Source organism: Rattus norvegicus, chromosome 5 (genome assembly GCF_036323735.1).
Source record: "Rattus norvegicus strain BN/NHsdMcwi chromosome 5, GRCr8, whole genome shotgun sequence".
Taxonomy (NCBI): domain Eukaryota; kingdom Metazoa; phylum Chordata; class Mammalia; order Rodentia; family Muridae; genus Rattus; species Rattus norvegicus.
This window is the reverse complement of record NC_086023.1, coordinates 103,218,905-103,241,960: the sequence shown is the minus strand read 5'-3', so window position 1 is coordinate 103,241,960 and position 23,056 is coordinate 103,218,905. Positions and strand designations below refer to the sequence as shown.

The window sequence follows — 23,056 nt, the reverse complement described above, 5'->3', positions numbered from 1 at the left end:
CCTGTGCAGTGTGAGCTCCCTGTACACTGTGAGCTCCTGTGCTCTGTGAGTTTCCTGTGCTCTGTGAGCTTCCTGTGCACTGCGAGCTCCTGTGCACTGTGAGCTCCTGTGCAGTATGAGTTCCCTGTGCAGTGTGAGCTCCCTGTGCACTGTGAGCTCCTGTGCAGTGTGAGCTTCCTGTGCAGTGTGATCTCCCTGTGCAGTGTGAGTTCCCTGTGCAGTGTGAGCTCCCTGTGCTCTGTGAGCTTCCTGTGCAGTGTGAGCTCCCTGTGTACTGTGAGCTCCTGTGCAGTGTGAGTTCCCTGTGCACTGTGAGCTTCCTGTGCACTGCGAGCTCCTGTGCACTGTGAGCTCCTGTGCACTGTGAGCTCCTGTGCACTGTGAGTTCCCTGTGCTCTGTGAGCTCCCTGTGCTCTGTGAGCTTCCTGTGCACTGTGATCTCCCTGTGCAGTGTGAGCTCCCTGTGCAGTGTGAGCTCCTGTGCAGTATGAGCTCCCTGTGCACTGAGAGCTCCTGTGCTCTGTGAGCTTCCTGTGCAGTGTGATCTCCCTGTGCACTGTGAGTTCCCTGTGCAGTGTGAGCTCCCTGTGCAGTGTGAGCTCCCTGTGCTCTGTGAGCTCCCTGTGCAGTGTGAGCTCCTGTGCAGTGTGAGCTCCCTGTGCAGTGTGAGCTCCCTGTGCACTGTGAGTTCCCTGTGCTCTGTGAGCTTCCTGTGCAGTGTGATCTCCCTGTGCACTGTGAGTTCCCTGTGCAGTGTGATCTCCCTGTGCACTGTGAGCTCCTGTGCTCTGTGAGCTTCCTGTGCAGTGTGAGCTCCCTGTGCACTGTGAGCTCCTGTGCACTGTGAGTTTCCTGTGCTCTGTGAGCTTCCTGTGCACTGTGAGCTCCTGTGCACTGTGAGCTCCTGTGCAGTGTGAGCTTCCTGTGCAGTGTGAGCTCCCTGTGCAGTGTGATCTCCCTATGCACTGTGAGCTCCTGTGCACTGTGAGTTTCCTGTGCTCTGTGAGCTTCCTGTGCACTGCGAGCTCCTGTGCACTGTGAGTTTCCTGTGCTCTGTGAGCTTCCTGTGCACTGTGATCTCCCTGTGCAGTGTGAGCTCCCTGTGCAGTGTGAGCTCCTGTGCACTGTGAGCTCCCTGGAGTCTGAGCTCTGAGGCTGCAGCCATCAATAAGGCTAAGTTCCCCAGCTCTTGAAGCTTTCATGTTTGTGGAAACCTGACAAATTCTCCATAATTACAGTTATCTCTTACTACCCAGTAGTGGCAGTAGATGAGCCCATTTAGTCATCATACTAACGCTGAGTTGGGAGTGTCTACTCTTCTTTCTAGAGACGAAGAGACCAAAATAGACAAGTCAGGAAACATATTTAGTTAGCCCTCTTCTGGATTTTTATTCTTCTATGTTTTCTACACAAATGAAATTGCATTTTATAGAAAGACCCTACTTTCATTCTTTCTCTCTTTTTGTCATCTTAAAGCACGAGCACAAGCAAGCCAATGACATGCTTTGCAGAAAGTAAAGGGCGTGCGTGACAAGAGCAGAATGGACTGGTGATGCTGCTCATTAGATGTCTGTTCTATTAACACCTTCCTTCCCCTCAGTGGACTTCAGTTCAGCCCTTTGTAGAGCAGAACCCGTTGCTCCCGGGCAGCACACTGAGACAGAGGGTAGAAACAACTAGACAGGAGCAGAAAGCTGGTTCCTCACTGAACCTGAAGGGATTCGGTGAGGTTGTGCTGCACACATCAAACACTTCATCACGCATCAGCTACTGCTAGCGTCCAACGTCTGTCTGCTTCTCACCACCGAATGGTAACAGATACAAATATTTATTGGTCACTTCTTAATGTTTGCTAGATATTACCAGCATTACAGATCAAAGTCACTTTAAAAACATACGTGGGAGTGTAAGACTATAAAAATCAGGAATTGCCTTCATATGAACAGAATGTTTTCATCACTGGGTCCTCTGCATTCTCACTGGCCATTTTAGTTAAAGCTTTGGTCTGTATGGTTTGATTTTTCTCAGCATTATAGTGAAAGCTTGAAAGGCTATTAATTGGGATATGAAAACACAGTCTTAAGCTTGCCATAGGCTCCTAGACAAGAGGCTCCACTGAGGCCATGACCCCTCTGGACAATCACCTGACATAGAAAGTAAACGGGAAGTTAAGGCAGACTGTGTTTGGTAAGAACTTAAAGCTCGGGAAGAAGCTATGAGGAAAGGATCCTAAGTAAGCGTTCCATGAAGTAAAGCATGTAAACACCTTGGAGCAGTGACAGGAGTGCCTGCTGCTCCTTCACACTCATGGGGCTGCAGAGGGATGGGATGAAGTCACCAGGTCCTGCCTGCTTCCTCCGCCTGCCCTCTGTTCGCTGCCTCTCTCATTCCTGTTACAGGCCTGGAAAACTGCTACATTCCACTTTATAAAACAGAAACCATGGCACAAAGCTAGCATTTCTACATTGGTACATCAAAAATATACCTGTATTCTCATTTTTTTCAGCCCTATTTGCAAAAGTGAAGATATGGAATCAACCTAGGGATCTACAGCAAGTTAATGGATCAACCATATAGTTTATATACATGGCAGAATATTATTAGGCAATAAAATGCACTATCCTGTCAATAATAACACTCATAAATAGAAAGGGTTAGTGTCCTGGCAACACAGATGAACTTGGAGGACATTATGTTCAGTGAAGTAAGTCGGGCACAGTCCACCAAAGCCACATGTTTTCATTCATGTATAGAAGTTAAATGAGATCTTTCAGTGGAGGGAGAACTCTGATTTTTGCCAGACCTGGGAAGTTAAGAGGAGTGGGTGTCAGAGTTCTGTAGCATGGGGCAGATGATGTAGTTTCTAGTAGTTTGCTACGTATGTCCAAATTACTGGAAGAAAGGATTCAGATGTTCCCAGTATAAGCAGTAGTGTCTGAGGTAATGACATGTCCCTAATTGTCCTTATTTGATCATTACTTACTGATGCATATTGCATATATGCATTAAAATATTATATTCCACAAGTATATACAATTACTATGTTCCAATTACAAATTTTTAAAATACTGAATTCCTAAAAATAAGGAACTATAGTGAGCACACTCATTATCCTGTACAAAGTTCAAAAGTACACTTTTTATACTATTTGATTATTGAATGGAAGAATATATCTGCGAATTGGTCTGTGATGTAGCATAAACTATGCCCCATGCAGATGTATAACGAATATCTTCCAATGGATTAACAACCTAAGTTTCCATGGTTTTACCCTTCTCAGTAACACAGGCTGTTTAAGTCCTCAGTGTCAGACTGACCACTTCCGCTTCGCAGTCATCTACTTGGAGACTTAAGTTTGTTCTACCATCTACTAAACTTTGATCCAAGAAGAACTGCCTGTTGTGGTGGTTGTTTTCTGATTCTAAAATGGAGATGCTGCCACTTGTTTGACAGTCCCATTAGAGAGCCGTGAGCTGACAGGGTCTGGCACACGGGAAGTTCGCTGAAACGGAAGCTGCCATCAGTGGAGGTGGGGGGGGGGGGTAGCATCAATTGTATTGTTTCCTGACTTCCTAGTTACTTGTTTATTACTAAGCTGCAATGTACCTTATAGATAATGTCAGAAAACTTACCTGAGCATTTAGGTGTATGACAAGTACAACCATTAGCAGAGCTGAACAATAAGGTGTGTCTCCCCTGCTTTCCTTATATCACAACCACAGAGAACTAGTGCTTTCATCTCCAGGAGTATCATCACCATCATCATCATCATCATCATCATCATCATCATCATCATTATTATCATTATCATTACTATTATAGTAAGTTTCCTTCTAAATCAATAAAATCTAGTTTGCGGAAAATCTTTATTTGTGAATTTTGACAAGAGGCAAGCCTTGGAAGAGCAAATCAAGTTAGTCAAATAAAGGATAATTTTACACTTACTAGAAAAATCTCAAATCAGTGTATCCATATCTTTAATAAATTTGTAAATTTTGATAATCAAATTTAAAACACACATTTAATTTTGTTGTAAATAGTGGTAAAGCCTATAAAGAAAATAAAAATGTTTGATGCCTACCTATATAATTATGTTTTAGATTTTAAAAAAAGTTATAAACAGTTTTTTGCAGAGCATAACCCAGGCTCTAATAATGGGTTAAAGTAGGGTGCGGAATAGGTAAAGTTAACACAGATCATATGGGCTAGCACATTTTATACAAAATTGAAATTCTACATGGTCATAAACTGAAGAAAGAAAATATTATTTTAAGCTTCTAAATATTAAAAGCGAGTTTTCAAAAAGCATTTTCCTTCTAAATATATTGGACAATCTAGAGAACTGTTCAATAGGGACCATCTCTTGTAAAATCAAGCTTCCTGAAGTTTACATAATACTAATAGTTTTTTTCAAATGGAGGCTTTGAGCAGTAAGGGGAGAGATAAACTATTGGCTGAATTTTATATATTCCAACTTACAATGTAATATGAACTTTAAGGAAATATGATCACAAAATACAGTCACGCTAGAAGAGGATAGCTACAACAATTGAAAATGAATCCTTCTGAAAATAAGTTCCTGAATTACTTTTAAAGTTATCCAAGGTTTCATAAATTGATGTTTTGAGCTTTAAAATGAAATGGCCCTGTTTGCACACTGTAGTACAATGCTCAATAAAACTAAGCATTAAAAGGTAAAAGACTCTTTAATGCGAAATACAGTTGAACTCTAGGTTTTTCTAAAATTAATTTTTTCTAATTTTTCTAAAATATGGATTTTTTGTAACTAACATGAGAAATCTTTAGATCTCTTTCTTGAAATTTTTTATGTAAAGTGACTTATTTTAAAACAACAAAAGCAACAAATAGATACAGGCCTGAAAAGATAAAAGCCTAATGTCTTACCAGCTTGCACTGAAAGGAAAGTGGGTCCTTTAATATTGTACTTTGATATAAACACATACTTTTCTTTGTGAAACGATTTTCTGCATTATTTTAATAGGCTAGTTCTGGCTTTAAAGAAACACGTTTTTAATGCTACGTGATAGAAAACATTTATTTGCATCTCATCTAAATTATTCACAATACTCCCAGGCTTTCATTCTCTTCCAGTTAGTACAATTTATTTTTCTATACATTTCAGTAGCAAACAATGTTATTTAGGCTCTAACCTGGCATGCTACAACCTCTGGCCCACCCTTGAGCCCCTCCATTGCAAAGGTCTCCAGGTGCAGTTTGGGTAGCTGCAGGGTGAAGTCATTCCTAGTTGCTGCAGTCCGTGACAGTGAGATCTGATCTCTGACCTAAAGGGGAAAAAAACAGCATCAATGGTAATTCCCCTTCAGACACATTAACTGGGATGAACTGGGTCCCCTTGAGCCCACTGAGTGGACTTGCATTGATCGCTGGACCTGAAATCCATGAATAAATTTAGGACTAATTGATTTTTCGTTGCAAATAAATCTCTAATTCAGAGTGCTGGGGGAGAATGTTAAGAAGAAAAAGCATCCTCCTGCTTGAAATGAAGAGGGGAGAAGAGGCACAGAAGCCTTCTGATCAAGATGCTTTGAATTATTCCTTCACAGCTCCACTCGGAAAATGGTGGGGAGGGGGGACAAAATCAAAAGCAAGCTGCAATCCCCTATTACCACTCTCTTAAAAGCGTGTTTAACTGACATTAGATCATGCATGTTGTACACGATAGTTACTAGGGGCTGGGTTTTGAAAAGAAACTTCACTAATACATGCTCTGGAATAAGAACAAATACACTCAACACAAAAGGAGACTTCAAAATCCACAAGTATGGGGTTTGTTTGTCCTGCTCAGTCTTCTAAAACTGCAGGACTTAATTAAACTTAAGTCTTAGCAATAAATGCATGGAAACTGGCTTGGTCACAAAACCTCTAAATAAGATAACGGAAATAAAATCAGTAGCATTTGTACTAGAGTTTAAGTATTCAGAAAGGTAAGGACACAAGCGTGTCCAGATGGAGTTCTAATTCTGAGCTCCTGTGGGCAGTTGATATCACACTGCCACCTTCTGGACAAATCAGGACACGCCGTGCAAATACAAAGAAACTCCAGGATTTAGCCTTATGCATTCTGCACTTGGGTTTGCATTTAATATAAAGTTCATCAGTCCACTGAGTAAGAAGAGTTTTCATTAAACAGAAATACTTTCTAACATTTCGTGTGCTTGGATAGTTTTTTTAAATATCTTTTTTCTTTTTGCTATCATATATTTTAAAAAGTCTATAAAGCTGTCTTATACCATTTTTGTGAGCTGGTTCTGTGGTTAAAGGGCTTACCATGAAGGCATTAGGATCTGAGTTTGGATTCCTGCACCCACGTGAAAAAACAGGCACATGCTGGAGGTGGGAGCAGGTGGGGTCCTGGGATTCAATGGCCACTCAGTTCGACCAATCCAGAGCTCTGAGTTCAGTGAGTGATCCTAACCCAAAAAAATAAGGGGGAGGGGAGAGTAACAAAGGAAGATGCTGATATCCAGGCCCCTGTGCAAACACATGTGCACATGCAAACACACATACAAACATACAAAGGTCACACACATATGCACACAATCTAACGGCCACGTGACAGAGTTTTTATGAAGATGCATAGAGGTGCACATCAAGAATGGTGTTAAGTATAAAATAAGACTAATTGCCAAAGGAGCCCTCACACGTCCTGTCCTGCCTGAACACTGCAGCTGGGACACTGTAACTCGTGCCTGCAATCTCAGCACACCAAGGCTGAGGCATGAGATCACAAGAGCCAGGCTAGCCTGGGCTACAGAGCAAGTTGAAGATCAACCTGGACTACACAGCAAGACCCTGATTCAATCAATCAGTCAATGAGATAAATAACCGTCCGTTTTTCTATTTTTGTTGGGCAACTTGTGAAACTGTTAGAATTATTTACTACCATATAAAATCAGTTAGGATGAGAAATATAGACATCTCATGGATTGTCATATTCTGAAGGTTTTTTTTTCTTAAACCAGCAAATGCCCATAAGCAGAGACATTTTTAATTATTCGTGCTAATCTATGGGTATAAATAAGAGTCCTTGTTTTCCCAAGCGAGTCCTGCGATTTTTCTGTCAGTAAGTGAACATGAGAGGATGGCAGCAAACACGGCAGGGTATGCCTCACAGAAGTGAGCGCACTCCGTGCTCCCTGCGGGAGTAATTCAGTGTGTGCTTAATTTCTAGCAGGGCTTCCCAGGCTTCTATCGGGATGAAAGCCCTACTGCACAAAGTAAACTACATTTTACAAGTATTCGCTGCTTCCGGTTGTGACTTTGTTGGGTGTGTGTACCTTCCTTCTTCCTTTTCTGTCACCAGTGATCATTCAGATAAAAGAACACATTAATGTGGATTAAGGTGCTGAGAATTTATCAACATCAAACCATCAAACCACTGGTGTTTTGCCTTCTACCCTTCTGAACCAGAGTCAATAGATCTAAATATTTTACTGCACCCTGGCCAATTCATTGTTTGATGTTTAAAAACTCACCCAGAATCAAAGAAAATTTATTAAATTTGAGCCCCCAAATGAGATACTATTAGCTTTGAAAGTCAGGTTTAACTGTGGTATTGATGATTCTCTTTTTTCTGTGACAAAATTCACCTGGGAATTCCCGGATGTCAAAGCCCAAAAGCAGATTGCTAATACAGGCATGGAGGGAACGGCACAACACAGTTGTGAATAGCCACGATGCCAGCATATGGGCATCTTTAACTCAAGTGGCGCTGGGCTCTAGCTGTCCCCACGAAGGCTTGGCATACAGTGAGCAGAGTCACAGCCTAAGTTTGATACTAGCACCTATGAGTGTTTAAACTTGAACGCTTTCAGTACCCCAGTCTGCCCTTTAATGCCTAGGCCCCACTCACCCTGAGGGTGTACACGCACTGTGCTAACATGCTTGGCCTAACTTGCATGTGAAACACTTCTAATTCGTTAAAAATACTATGTTGAAAGTTGACAGTGCCACTGAGGTACGGTGACCCAGGACAAATGATAGATACTGTATCACAAGTGGTTCCGATAAAATTCTGAAAGATTTTTTCTGCACTTTTAAACTATACTGGAACTTGGAAAGGTGTCTAAAGATGTTCTTCACATGGCTGTAGGAAGTTTTTAGAAAAGTCTTGAGAGGGGATTGTGTCGGACTCTTTCATCTTAATGCATAAAGAGGGTGAACCATCAAGCTGGGAGCGTGTAAGGAACTATGGCCAGGAAGGGCCGGGCGCAAAGAAGCTGCCGAGGAAAGCACCGAGGGAGACGGGACACAGGGAGGGGATGGCTGAGAAAGGTGTTGCTGAGGCTGTGTGAATGTCTGCATGTGGAGGGAACTGACTCACAGGACAGCCAGAGAAGACTCTCTCCTGCTGCGGTTCCCCAGGGGAACAAAAAGACTCAGCACCAAGTGACTAAGAGACCTTTTCAAGGCAGATAATGTGGAACTGCCTTAGAAACATGGTCACAAAATTACTCTCCTCCAGAAGAGAAGCTAAAGCAAATTCCTAACTACTAAATTGTTTAAAATAAAATTAGAAGAAATAAATCTTTTCTAGAAAGCATTCACTTTATAAAGTTCCTATTTTAATATAAATTGGAATATAAAAATCAGTCATATGTCCATGGATTAAATTATAATAGTCTCAAAATGGTGGTGGTGGTGCACACCTCTCATCCCAGAACGTGGGAGCCAGAGGCAGGAGATCACTGAGTTCTGGGGTAGCCTGGTCAACAGAGCAAGTTCCAGGATAGCCAGGGCTACACAGGGAAACCATGTCTCGAAAAAAAAAATCAGATAGATAGATAGATAGATAGATAGATAGATACATACATACATACATACATACATACATACATACATACATACATACATACATATACATACATCATATATAGGTAGACAGATAAATAGATGGATAGACAGATAGATAGATAGATAGATAGATAGACAGACAGACAGACAAATAGATATAATTTCAAAAGTCAATCTTGAATTCTATCTACTTCATTGATTGTGCTACAATTGAAACTATATTCATTTTTTTTTTTTTGGTTCTTTTTTTTTTCCAGAGCTGGGGACGGAACCCAGGGCCTTGCGCTTCCTAGGCAAGCGCTCTACCACTGAGCTAAATCCCCAACCCCCAACTATATTCCTTTGTACTCTTACTAAAAGTATGTAAGATATTTTCTGCTTCAAACTGCTTAGTGATTCATTTTTAGTTAATTTAATTACTTATTTTAATTAATGCTCAGTGGATGTTTTGTATTTTATAGATTACATAAGACATTATAAAACAGTGATATTTTTAATGTTTTTAAAGATTTGTTTTATTTTATTCTTACGTACATATGTTTGTGTGTCTGCATGTGTGAGTGAGTGTAGGTGCACACAGAGTCTACAAGAAGACGTCCTTTAGGGCCTCCTGACCTGGTCTTCTACAAGAGCTGTAGGAGCTCTTACTACTGAGCTGTCTCTCCAGCTCCCAAGTGTCTCAGTACATTTAACAAGAATAAAACAAAGTAGCTACATTACTCTGGAATTTTAATTTTTAGAGAGAGAAATTCACTTTTTTCTCTTACTCACTGCTGACCTTTAAAAAGTAAGTATTTCCAACAGATAAGTCATAAGTCACAAGAGACAAAGAAACAGAACTCTAAAAACTCAAGAGACTATCATGAAAAACTGTCTCTATGTGACTGTCTTTTAAACCATTATAATAATGTGCTATCCATGGCCTCATACAGGTCTAATCCATTTCTGCTCTTCTGGTAACTGTTAGATGCAGACTATCAATGTGCTTTCCAACTTCCTTCACTTCTATCTTACTACAGAAAAACTGATTTCTGACAGATATCATCAACTATAGGGTTGGTCATCTCTAAAGAATTACTTAGCTCATCATTTATCATGCACAGGTATAAATCTTTCTGGACTCCATATATACTGTGATGTCTTGTTTTATGTCAGCCTGACTCAAGCTAGAGTCATCTGAGGAAAGAATGACAAGTGCCTTCACAAAGTCTGATAGCAGCCAAGCCTGTGGAATATTTGCTTGATCAGTAATTGATGTGGCTGGGCCCAGACCATTGTAGGTGGAGCTAAACCCTAGGTCCTGGGGTGTGTAAGAAAATAAACTGAGCAAGTTAAAAGGAGCAAGCCGGTAAGAAGTGTTCTCCTATGGCCTTGGCTTCAGTCCTTGCCTCTAGGTTCCTATCATGGCTTCCCTCAGTAGATTATTTAGGTCAAACTGCACCCCCACCTGCCCAAAATGCTTTTGTTCATGATATCTTACCACAGCCAAAACAAGCCAGAAAAAATAAAAAGATTATTATAAATAAATAAATAAACTGAAATAGACAAGACCATATAAAAAGATGTCTAGAGATACTCTCCATTCTGAGTTCTGGTTAAAAAATAAAAACTAATATTAGGACTTTTTCCTCTTTTTTAATTAATTATATTCTCTTATTTTATCACAAAATATTTATTGGGTAAAAATGGATTATAGTACATTATGGGACTTATTTTCATCTTTTTAATTCTTTTAATTTTTATTCATTCTTAAAATCAGTCTAAAACTATTTTAATGTATTATGGCCTGCATTGCTTCAAAATAAACCTTTTACTACAGAATTTCCAATACACATTCACACAGCTATAATTAATCTTCAATCTTAGCATCCCAGGTTCAAGGAAAATGTATCTTCCAGACACAACAGGACTTGCACACATATGAACTCACAGAGACTGTGATCACATGAACAAGACCTGTAAAAGTTCAAAGCAAACAAAATCCCATAGTGGAGAAGGAGATGTGGACATGAAACCCCCACCCCCGATCCTTATCAAGAAGCTGTTTGTAAGGGACACCTTCTAGAGAAGGGACAACCCATTTTCTCCACATGCATATCAACCACACTTCAGGGCAGGTCCCACACCCAACAGATGGCCAACACAGAACAGAGGCCATGGGGTCTATGTGCTTTTCGTTGTGTTCTGTTTTGTGTTTTGTCTTATTGGACTTTTTAAACTTGTCTGCGTTGATTTTCAAAAATGTTTGTGGGGGTTGGGGATTTAGCTTAGTGGTAGAGCGCTTGCCTAGGAAGCGCAAGGCCCTGGGTTCGGTCCCTAGCTCCGAAAAAAAAGAACCAAAAAAAAAAAAATGTTTGTGTGTGTTTTATGGGACTTTTTTAATGGAGAGAAAGAAAGAACATGAAGTTTGGTAGGTGAGGAGGTAGTAAGATCTGGGAATAGTTGGAGAGGAAAAATATATTATATAAAAATTAAATAAAAATATATTAATTTTAAAAATAGTTTTGCACTTAGAAACAGAAATGGAAAATATGTAAAATCCTTATTCTTCTCAGTGTAGCAGGCCATTTTCATTTATCCCCTTTGCTCTACACTCCTCCTGGTGCATAATACATGTGCAACACACACACACACACAGAGTTATTATTCTGAAAGAAAACCGTTAAATACTTTACAAAATCACAACCCCTAAACCATGATGTCCCAGGACGTAAATAGCCCCATGACCCATACCTGCTTTAGGACCTTGGCAGTCTCTCCGCAGAGGTAGGCACTCTGATGGCACTACAGACTTTTTTTAGGTCGCAAAGCAGGAGATGAAAAACTAGCCTTGACCTGCAACTTGCAAAGCCAGAACTCTCCAATACTGCCAGCTGCTGTCACCAGAAATGAGGCAGTCAGCACCCAAACTATTTCCACAGTACAGCTACATCCCAGCCCGACCGTCCTACAGAACAGCTACATCTCGGGTACAGATTATAAATAACTGACCTCTCGAATCGACCCATCAAGCTGGCCACATCCTGTTAACAATCCAGAAAACTGAATATTCAGATCAAATTATCAAGATGGACAGTCAGGTAACTTAATCATTTATATTTTACATAGGTACTAGACAGCAAGAAAATCTTTAGGCTGCCATAAAGTGCTCCCACAAACATTACCATGGTCTCAGGCTACTTAAACCAGCATAAAAACCCAAACTTGAAAATAGACAAATATGTTTACAAGTTGTTAAAATCTTCCACGAAGAAAATTTTTTTTCCTCAGAATAAATTGTTTTTAAAATGGGACACATGGAGACTGCTAAGTATACATGAATGGTACTTTGCACTATCTTATCCTCCGTTGTCAGGGTTCTAAGTCCTTCCTGTGTTGGCAATGTCATTTCTAGCTCAGCTAGGTCAGAATGACAGTGAACAACATGAATGGCCACACACAAGAATGCTGCATGGACAGGGCTGTCAACATCAAGCTGGCTGTGCTAACACCCGTGTGCCTTTCAGCTCATCTTTAGGAAACCAGATTTTAAAAAAATGAGGTTACAGCGTTCAAAGATCATAAGTACCACATAGATGGCCCTTGATGAGCCACTAATTACTGGCTTTTTAGAGGTAACTGTAAAAGTACAATCAGTTCCATAAGTAAAAATGATCTCACAGTCTTTTCACTCCTTTTAATTTCCTGACAGACAAATCTAAAGGATAATATTGTATCATAATGTGTCCTGGTCAGCACTTTCATGAGAGGTTTATACAATCATACTGAAAAGCCTGGGGCAGCCATGTCCAGACTCACTCCCTTTTATTCCCCAGCATACCCTAAATAGACATGAGTGTCTTTTACTGCAGCATAGTCAAACTGGTCATTACCTGTACAGTTAGTATGCCTCTTTCCTAGAGGTGCTCTCACCGCTGGCTGTAGGCGTTTTCCATTAGCTATTGATTAGGCAAAGTAAATGCAGATGTTATTTTTAGCAATCAAATAAACAAAATAGATGGCAATACCATCAAGACTGAGTGGATTATAGAAATCGCTTTTGTTGTGTTTCGGGACTAGATGATGGTAAAGTTTGACTCATTCAGCAAACATCTGTTAAGTAGCAGGATGGTGATGGATGCTGTGGATATAGAAGTCAGGAGACGGAATTCCATCCCTCAATGACTTCCAGCTCCAGTGGCATAATTAATCTCTCGGAGTGCATTTTCCAGCCTCTCATTTATCCACTGTGGTTTGTTCTCCTGTCAGTGGCTCTCCCACCTTCTTTCTCTGCCAGAATATTATGCTAATCAATCTTAAACCTTTATCTAGCACTGATTTCCCCTAAGGTTCAGAAACATGTCCTGCTGGTTATTCCACATTACTAAACCAAGTACTTGAAAAGTGAAACTCCTTTTCCCCTTAAAGGTAGACACATTCAATTAAATGGGACCTCCCATTACACAGACCGTCACTCCCAGACTTTTTCACTCAAACGTGCCATTTTGCTAAGTTTTGTATCTTTTGCTCTTACATCACCTACCATTGACAACCTGATCCACATCTTTTCAGCACTCATCTAGCCTAGAGGTATGGCCTGCTAACAGAACTCTCTACTCAAACAGCTCTTAAACATGACTCTATTAAGCCCCATCCCTTACATTGTCCTTGTATGTGATATACATGTGAAAATATCTGGCTGTTTATATGTTTATGAACTTGCTCACATAAGTATGCCTTTTTCACTGTCTTCATACTGTTGGGAGCCACCAACCAACTCACATGCTAATCTTCTAAAAAGCCTTCACGTAACTCCTGGGATTGCTAAGTATGCCCCACATTTGAATAACTACATAGATGTGCAAGACCACATTCGTGGATGTGTATTCATCAAGGGATGCTGGATTTAGTGTCTCATTGTTGAAAGAGACACTATGACTGGTATACAGCTGAACTAAACCCAACCAACGGACTCAGAGGAAGAAAATAATATGAAAGAGGATGAAGATAATGCACAGAACCTACTAAACACCACTGTGTGTGTGTGTTACAGAGAGAGACAGACAGACAGACAGACAGAGACAGACAGACAGAGATGGAAAGAGAGAAAAGCATGAAAGCAAAGAGACTAGGGAGCAAAAGCACCCAAAAAGTCTGAAAGTTGCTTCAAAAATATAATAGTTGAGAGCAGGAATGATCATATTTCATTGTACACCGGTACAAAACTATCAGAAATGAAGGAAAGATATTTTAAAGGTACAGTGGTAGACAACTTCAGAATTCTGGAGGATGAAAGCGAAACATCCTGACCAAGGAAGGCAAGTGCTCAACAAAGATGAGAACAAACAAATTCACAATGAGACATGTTAGAACTAATCACCCAAGTCAGGGAAATGTTAAAAGCATCAAGAGAAAATGACTTGTCATAAACGAGGTAATGTCTGCTAAACTAGCAGCTCATGTTTTACACAGAACCTTACAGGCCATGCTAACCTAGAACATTATCTTGGCAAAAATGCCACATGAAAATCATAAAGACACAAAGGCCTCCCAGGCACACAAAAACTCAGAGAGTTCATCACCACTGGACTTACAGTAAATGCTTTTAAAAGTTCTTCAAGGAGAAACAAAATAATACAGGCTAGGGAGATAACTCGGCAGTTAGAATCATTTGCTGTTCATACAGAGGGTGTGGGTCTGGTTCCCAGCACCCACATGCTGGCTTATAAATATTAGTATGCATGCACATGGTGCACATGCTTATATGCAGTCACAATACTCATACATATAAAATAAAATAAGTAAATCTAAAAGAAAATTTAAGTTCTTTTTTGAAAAAATACTAAAATGGCAAAAATTATAACAAAATTATAAGCAAAGAAAAAGTCTACAATCAATAATATATTACCAATATGTAATCAAATAGAGGACTGTGTTTCATTTTAATGTTAGTGAAAACATTTTATATTAAACGTGAAAGTTAAAGGGAAATTCTTTAAAATAGCCATAACAAAGAAATGTTACTTAACTCCTAAAAAGAAAAGTTAATTGTAACCTTAACATAAAACGGATGAGGAAAATAAAAGTATGGAAGTTTTGTATGCATTTAAAGGTATGATTGGCTTATAATTATATATAAGTTCAATAGTAACCATAAACAAAATATCTGTGTTGGTTTGATTGAGAATGGCACTCGTAGCGTGTGCCTAGCAAGCACATGGCCCTGGGTTCGGTCCTCAGCTCTGGAAAAAAAAAAAAGAAAAAAAAGAATGGCACGCATAGACTCATGATTGAGTACTTGATCCCCACTTGGTGGAAATGTTTAGCAAGGATTAGGAATTTTGTTTTTTTGAAGGAGGAGCTTTGAGGTTTCAAAAGACATGAGCCATTTGAGGCTGTCCCTTTCTGCTTCCTGCTTGTGGTTCATGATATGAGCTCTCGGCTGTTTCTGACACCATGCCTTTGCTGCTCTGCCATTATGAACTCCAGTCAATATGGCTAAGATCAAACACTCCGGCAAACACTCTGAGAACTCTCTGGAACCATCAGCCCAATTAAACATATTCTTTTATAAGATGCCTAAGTCATGGTGTTTTATCAGAGCAATAGGAAAATAACTAGTAAAGTACCCATACAAATTACCCAAAAGAAGACAAAATAATTAAAGTATATAAAAATAAACACAAAAACAAAGGAGGAAAGCAAGAGATAAAATAGAAATAAATTACACAACAACAGATCTTTTCTCATCAGTAATTACTTCAAGTATAAATGAATTAAGCATCCCAATCAAAGTTGTTTAATGAAATAAAAACAAGATACAGCGTACTTTTACAAGGGACTCACTTTAGATTTAGGGTCACATGCAGACTGAATATGGAAAAATAAAAAAATACACAAACGGTAAACAAAATAAGGTAACTATATTGTATAAAATAGACTGTACATCAAACTCAGAAGAGATAACATAGGGACTAATATGAAGTCATGTGTCAAAGATTAATAGATGTAAATATACGCATGCATTTAATATCAAAGCATTTACAAAACAAATATTGACAAACCTAATTTTCTTTTGCTGAAATGTTTTTCCCTTTTATTGTTTGTAAGTTATTTATGGGGAGAGATGACATTTTTTATATGTATCCATTTTTTCCCATCTTTATTAAATTGGGTATTTCTTATTTACATTTCAAATGTTATTCCCTTTCCTGGTTTCTGGGCCAACATACCCCTAACTCTTCTCCCTCCCCTTCCATATGGGTGTTCCCCTCCCCATTCTCCCCCCATTACCGCCCTCCCCCCAACAATCCCATTCACTTGGCAGGACCAAGGGCTTCCCCTTCCACTGGTGCCCCTACTAGGCTATTCATTGCTACCTATGAATTTGGAGCCCAAGGTGAGTCCATGAATAGTCTTTGGGTAGTGGCTTAGTCCCTGGAAGCTCTGATTGCTTGGCATTATTATTCATATGGGGTGTCGAGACCCTTCAACTCTTTCAGTCCTTTCTCTGATTCTTCAACGGGGGTCCCGTTCTCAGTTCAGTGGTTTGCTGCTGGCATTCGCCTATGTATTTGCCATATTCTGACTGTGTCTCTCAGGAGAGATCTACATCCGGTTCCTGTCAGCCTGCACTTCTTTGCTTCATCCATCTTGTCTAGTTTGGTGGCTATATATGTATGGGCCACATGTGGGGCAGGCTCTGAATGGGTGTTCCTTCTGTGTCTGTTTTAGTCTTTGCCTCTCTATTCCCTGCCAAGGGTATTCTTGTTCCCCTTTTAAAGGAGGAGTGAAGCATTCGCATTTTGGTCATCCTTCTTGAGTTTCATGTGTTCTGTGCATCTAGGGTAATTCAAGCATTTAGGCTAATAGCCACTTATCAATGAGTGCATACCATGTGTGTTTTTCTGTGATTGGGTTACCTCACTCAGGATGATATTTTCCAGTTCCATCCATTTGCCTATGAATTTCATAAAGGCATTGTTTTTGATAGCTGAGTAATATTCCATTGTGTAGATGTACCACATTTTCTGTATCCATTCCTCTGTTGAAGGGCATCTGGGTTCTTTCCAACTTTTGGGTATTATAAATAAGGCTCCGATGAACATAGTGGAACATGTGTCTTTGTTATATGTTGGAGCATCTTTTGGGTATATGCCCAGGAGAGGTGGAGCTGGGTCCTCAGGTAGTTCAATGTCCAATTTTCTAAGGAACCTCCAGACTGATTTCCAGAATGGTTGTACCAGTCTGCAATCCCACCAACAATGGAGGAGTGTTCCTCTTTCTCCACATCCTTGCCAGCATCTGCTGTCGCCAGAGTGTTTGATCTTAGCCATATTGACTGGAGTAAGGTGGAATCTCAGGGTTGTTTTGATTTGCATTTCCCTTATGACTAATGATGCTGAACATTTCTTTTTTTTTTTAACTTTTTTTTTTTAAGAGCTGAGGACCGAACCCAGGGCCTTGAGCTTGCTAGGCAAGCGCTCTACCACTGAGCTAAATCCCCAAACCCTGAACATTTCTTTAGGTGCTTCTCAGCCATTCGGCATTCCTCAACTGTGAATTCTTTGTTTAGCTCTGAACCCCATTTTTAAATAGGATTATGACAAAGCTAAATTTAAAAAAGCAATACAATATGAGACCACACTACCTCACTTAGCAATGACTAGAACAAACATTTGTTCAACAAAGAAACAGCAAATAAGAACACCACCATAGACACGCTGATCCAACAGATACATGGAGAACATTCCCAAGCAGCAGCAGACACACATTCTTCTTAAACATGTGAAGGTCATTGTCTGAAATATATCACATCAGATCACAAACTAATCCTAAGAAATTCGAGAATACTAAAGTCATAACACATGAGTTTCTCTTACAAGAGCCCTCAGAAAGCTTAATGATCTCGTTGGATCACAGTACAGAAGCTCCACACAACTAAAGGAACAATCGACAGAATATGAAAACAATCTGTGGCTAGTGAGAAATATTTATAATATTTATAGAAAATAGAAATATTTATATTGGAGTCTGTTAAGGGATCAATTTCTAAAATACAAACAACTTGATGGCAAATGAAATAATCTAACTTAATTAACCTGATTTAAAAGGAGGCAATGATCTGAAGAGACACAAAAATGGCACAGGCACCTGAAGAGGTAGGTGCTCAGTGTCAGTGATGAGGAAAATTTTAAAGGTTACAATGAGATGCAACTGTAGAAATTTTCCTCAAAAAATGAAAAGAGAACTGCTATAAGATCCAACAACCCCACTTCAGAGCATTTATCAAATGGAAGTCAGAATCTCTAAGAAATATTTACACTCCAGTGTTCATTTTAGCACAATTTACAACAGGCAAGCTGTGTAAGCAATTGAATGTTGTCTCAACAAATGAATGAAAAAGAAAATGTCATATCCACAGAACAGAATACCCTCCAGACTTTAAAAAGAAGCTTATCATGCAGTGTGTAGCTTACAAGATGACAAAACCCTCACAGCATCATGGTGTGAGGTGCGACACAGTGTAAACTCACAGAGGCTGAAGTAGAACAGTGGCTGACCAGTTTACCCCAGTTCCTGTCAACTTGACATAATCTAGAGTCATACCAGAAGAGAAAAGCTCAGGCGAGAAGATGCCCCCTTACCAGACCTGCATATAAACAAGTCTCTGTAGCACTTTCTTGATTAATGATTAATGTAGGAGAGCCTGTCTCAGAGGGCTACCCTACTGTAGCAATCCTGGGCAGGTGCTCCTGAGCTGATTAAGAAAGCAAATGGAACAAGCCACAAGTAGCAAGCCAATGAGAAATGCCCCTCCATGGTATCTGCTTTAGTTCCTGTCTCCAGGTTCCTGACTTGAGTTCTTTCCCCGACTTCCCTTTATGATGGACTATGACTGGACATGTAAGCTGAAATAAGCTGTTTCCTCCCCAAGCTGCTTTTGTTGTCATGGTCCTTATCACAGCAATAAAAAGGTAACTAAGTGAGAAATCAGAAAAAGAAAGAAATTAGTCCTATGAAGTATGGCTGTGACATACCTAACCATGTTCTGGGAAGGATAGTAGAACATTTAATCTTTAAGCTAGAAAAGCCATCAAGTACTCAAAGCTCAGTGAACTACTCTATGGAAGCTTGGAAAGCAGGAATGTTGAGAACAATACAGATTGATAGAGGCCTGGCTTGTGAGATTTCAGAGGAAAGTTTGAGAGTCCCATAAAGACTCTACTGAGGCCATTTGAAATTTTGAGACTCTGTGGCTCTGAGAGCCAGGATGGACTTTCTCTAAAGACCTCCTTCCTGAGGACTAGCTTTTATGGTACCAGAAAGCAGCATGCAAACTTCCAAAGGAGGGAACAACCCAGCTATAGATGCCTTATGAACCAAAAGAACCAGGATATCATAATAACCCTAACAGTGTAAGAGTATCTTGGTGGTGTCCAATAACTCTCTAAATGGACTTAAGGTCCACTCAACAAGAGAGAAATCAAGCTTGGTACTGAAAACCTGGCCAGTCATCATGGGCTAGTTAAGCATGTATCTTGGAAGAGAACCCACAACCACTACTTTACTAAACCAATATAATCTATAACTACACTCTAAATATTTATCCCTATACCATAGATAACTTCATATATTCTCCTTGACGTGGATGGAAACCATTATAGAAAGCCACAGGTGACCAAACTACAGAGCTTTGGAGCCCAGGTCCAACTGCTACACCTGAAACACAGCTATAAACCTAAGGCTCAGGAGCCATTGCAGAGTGGGCGCAGGAGTTCTGTAAGAGCCGGGGAACAGAGAATTTACTGTGATATTGTCTCTCTTAGAAATGTCAGAGGACCTACACCTGTAAGGTCTCACCAACATGACTTCCAAAACATGAGTTAAGACAACACCAGTAGCCACACTAATATGTAAGAAAAAAAGGTATAACCATCAACAAAAAGACATAGGAAGCTAAAGAATACTGAGGGTGGGAGAAATAGTCTATCCCAGAGAAGAGCATATATCCGAATGATCATTTCTGAAAAAACACATGCAAGTAACATTATACAGACTAAGTAGGTTTTACACACACACACACACACACACACACACACACACACACACACACACACAAATTAAAAACTAAATTTGAAAGAGGGCAAGAAAAGAATTGGAGTGAAGAAAGGGCATGGGGGAATAATATGATTATATTATAATCTCAAAATATAAAAATATATAATTAAAAATAAAATAAATGAGACTGTGGTTCTGGTTGGCTGGGGCTGAAGATTTAGCTGTGATTAACAATAAATCAGAACCACTGAAGCAAAACCTTTACTTTGCTGGGACAATTGATGCTGACTAACTAGAGCTGAGAAATTAGTGGTGATTAACGTGAGCCCAGCATCACTAAGGTGAATTCTTCTGGTATATTCTCTCAGGGTCAGCACACAGAAGCTGTGGTCCAGAAGGGGCTGAGGTTGTACCATGTTCTGATAGCTGAACTAAGTAATGTGTAATAGTTTCACAGGTGACTGGTTCTGAAGGCATAGCTGTTCTCATAGAGAGCAGCTGAGGCTTGGTATGTGAGAGGGCAGAAGAAGCCTTTAGTAAAGTTGTGGCCTCAGTTGCAGTAGAAGCCCCAGGATTGAAGGAGTCATGGGGAGAAGCTGAGGCTTGACACCAAGAAGCAGGATGAGAGTCCCTGAGAGCCCAAGAGAAGCTATTGATAAAGTACAATCAGTTGCAACAAAGAGACCAGCATTCCAATATAATTATGTAGTGACTGACAAAAACATCAGCAGCTGCTAGCAGAGTCAGTCTGGGATACAGAGAAGCCATTGTGTGCTGCAAACAGAAGAGTTGGAGAAAAGGAGCTCACTGGAGCCCAGAGGATCATGAGCGAGTCCCAAATGTCAAGCACGGAGCCTAATGCTGTTGAGCTTGAGTTTTGCTTTGTTTAGATTGTGACTACACTCTGATTCTTCCCTCTTTGAGCAAGAATGTAGGTAACTTATTTTTTATTTTACCTGCAGTTAAGAGGTTTTGGAATTTGAGAGATTTGGAAATATTACAAAGATTTCAGCTATCTTAGACAAGGCTTGGGTATTTGAGAGAGAAAGAGAGAGAGAGAGAGTCTTTGTACTACTAAGTCTGAATATTTTTAAATGATTTTAATTTTTTCATATAAAAATTTTTAGACACTATGGGGCTTTTAAAAATTAGAATGTTTAATTTGAGAGCTTGGGGATGAACAGAGGGAAGGTTATGGTTTTACAGTTATATGTCTGTGTGTCAAGTTGACAATGTGTCAATTGTTCTTGATAGATTTTTGTCAACTGGACACAATTTAGAGTCATTTGAGAATCAAGAACGTCAATTAAGAAAAGTTTCTGTTGGAGTGAACTGTATGCAGGCCTATGTGTCTTTTTCTTGATTAATTATTGATGTGGACAGTGCAAACCCTGGCCAGGTGGTCCTGAATTGTCCTGAAAAAGACAGGCTGAGCAAGGAATGATGGTCCAGGCAGTAGTAAGCAACACTGCTCCAAGACTTCTGTTCCACTTACTGCCTCTAGGTTCCTGCCCTGTCTTTCTTTTATGATGGACTGTGATCAGGACATATAAGTTGATATAAAGCCTCTTCTCCCCAAATTGCCTCTGGTCATGGTCCTTATCACAGCAATGTAAACCCTAAGTAAGACATAGCTGAAGAAGTGAGAAATAAGGATCTGCTATTCAGTGGGAACAGGCATCAGTTGATCAATATGCATCTGGAAGTTAGAAAACCTTTTGTTCCTACAATTAACATAGTTGTATTGTACATTAAATCTAGTAGGGGAGTTGAGGTGTTAGTTAGCATTCTTATCGCAACAAATGTAATTACTTTAATGATGGAAAATCTTTTAAATTCCAAGAAAAAGTAAGTTGAGAATATATTGCCACTAAAGCTGCAAAATCAACGATGACAAGGGTATCTTTCTAACTAATATGAAAGGACCCTAGATAATAATTAAGCTCCATAAGAAGAAATTTTTTTAAAAATGAAGACTTTGCAGAATTGAATGAAATTGAAAACACAGCATATCCAAACTCATGAGACACAATGAAGGCAGTTCTAAGAGGTAATTGCATAGAATTAAGTACATAAAAATTTTGAAGCAATATCATACTAGTAATGTAATGGTACAATGAAAGCCCTAGTTAAAAAAGAATAGGAAGAAATAACAGCCATAAGGAGTAGACAATAAGAAATAAACTCAGGGATGAAATCAATAAAATGGAAACAAATGCAAAAAAACACAAAGAATCAGTGAAAAGAAAAAAGGATTCTCTGAGAGAATTAATAAGATTGACAAGCCCTTATCCAAGGTAAGTAAAGGTGGAGAGAGAAGATCCAAAGAAACAAAATTAGAGATGAGGGGAGATCATGACAACAGACACTGAGGAAATCCAGAGAATCATAAAGACATACTTTAAAGACATGTAGTCCACCAAATAGAAAAATCTAAGAGAAAAATGGGTAATTTGTTCAATAGACACCACCTACCAAAGTTAAATCAAGATCGAATAAGCAATTTAAATAGACTAATAGCTTCTAGTTAAATAAAAACTCTAATTAAGTCTCCTATCCAAATGAATGTTGCTTCTGTCTCTGAGAGTTCATATATGTTCAGCTTAGTTGGTTCAGAGGGTCTTGTTCTCCCAGTGTCCTTCATTCCAGCTGGATCTGTATTTCTGGAGATACAGAATCTCAACTGGCCATCTCTTGTCACAAACAAGGCTTCCAGTGGCAAGACTGGGTTACATTCATTTGAATTGTTGGCCAGGGGGGACCCATGGACATCCCCCAAACATCCCAGGATATTGCTAAGACAGTGAGTTGCTCTCCACAAATTGACAGCAAGGGGGTCCATTGCTATGGACAATACCCATGCAACTCATTGAAAATGGAGAAGTCAAGCTGAAGCCTACATAAAATCTTCACCCCTATTGTTCTCTTTAGTATGGGAAGATACTTTGTGGGCTACCAAAAGAGAAACATTACATCAACACAGCCACAAAAAAAAAAAAAAAAAAACACTCTGACCTACAATCTGTCCTCCCTGAAGACATGCTAGGGCAATGGTGGCACAGAACTTGTGGGACTAGCCAGAAATATCTGATTTGACTAAAGGCCCACTCCATGAGATGGAACCTATAACCAACACTACTTGAGTAACCAAGCACCACAGACTAGATAGTCCTGAGACTTA

At 39.7% G+C, this 23,056-nt stretch overlaps 1 protein-coding gene across 14 annotated transcripts in view; it reads right to left on the bottom strand.

Annotated features, from left to right (window-relative positions):
- The window catches only part of Ccdc171 (coiled-coil domain containing 171), a 483,978-nt gene that overhangs the window by 207,780 nt on the left and 253,142 nt on the right, over positions 1–23,056 (bottom strand). For 10 of the 14 annotated variants that reach the window (XM_039110657.2, XM_063288312.1, XM_039110660.2 and 7 more), the window contains one exon: positions 5,172–5,303. The exons of 2 other annotated variants lie outside the window; for them this stretch is intronic. In XM_039110657.2, the coding sequence (XP_038966585.1) occupies positions 5,172–5,303 (132 nt within the window). Of the gene's footprint in view, positions 1–5,096; positions 5,304–23,056 lie in introns of those variants that run through there. 2 more of the 14 variants (XM_063288315.1, XM_039110664.2) reach the window with 1 other exon arrangement.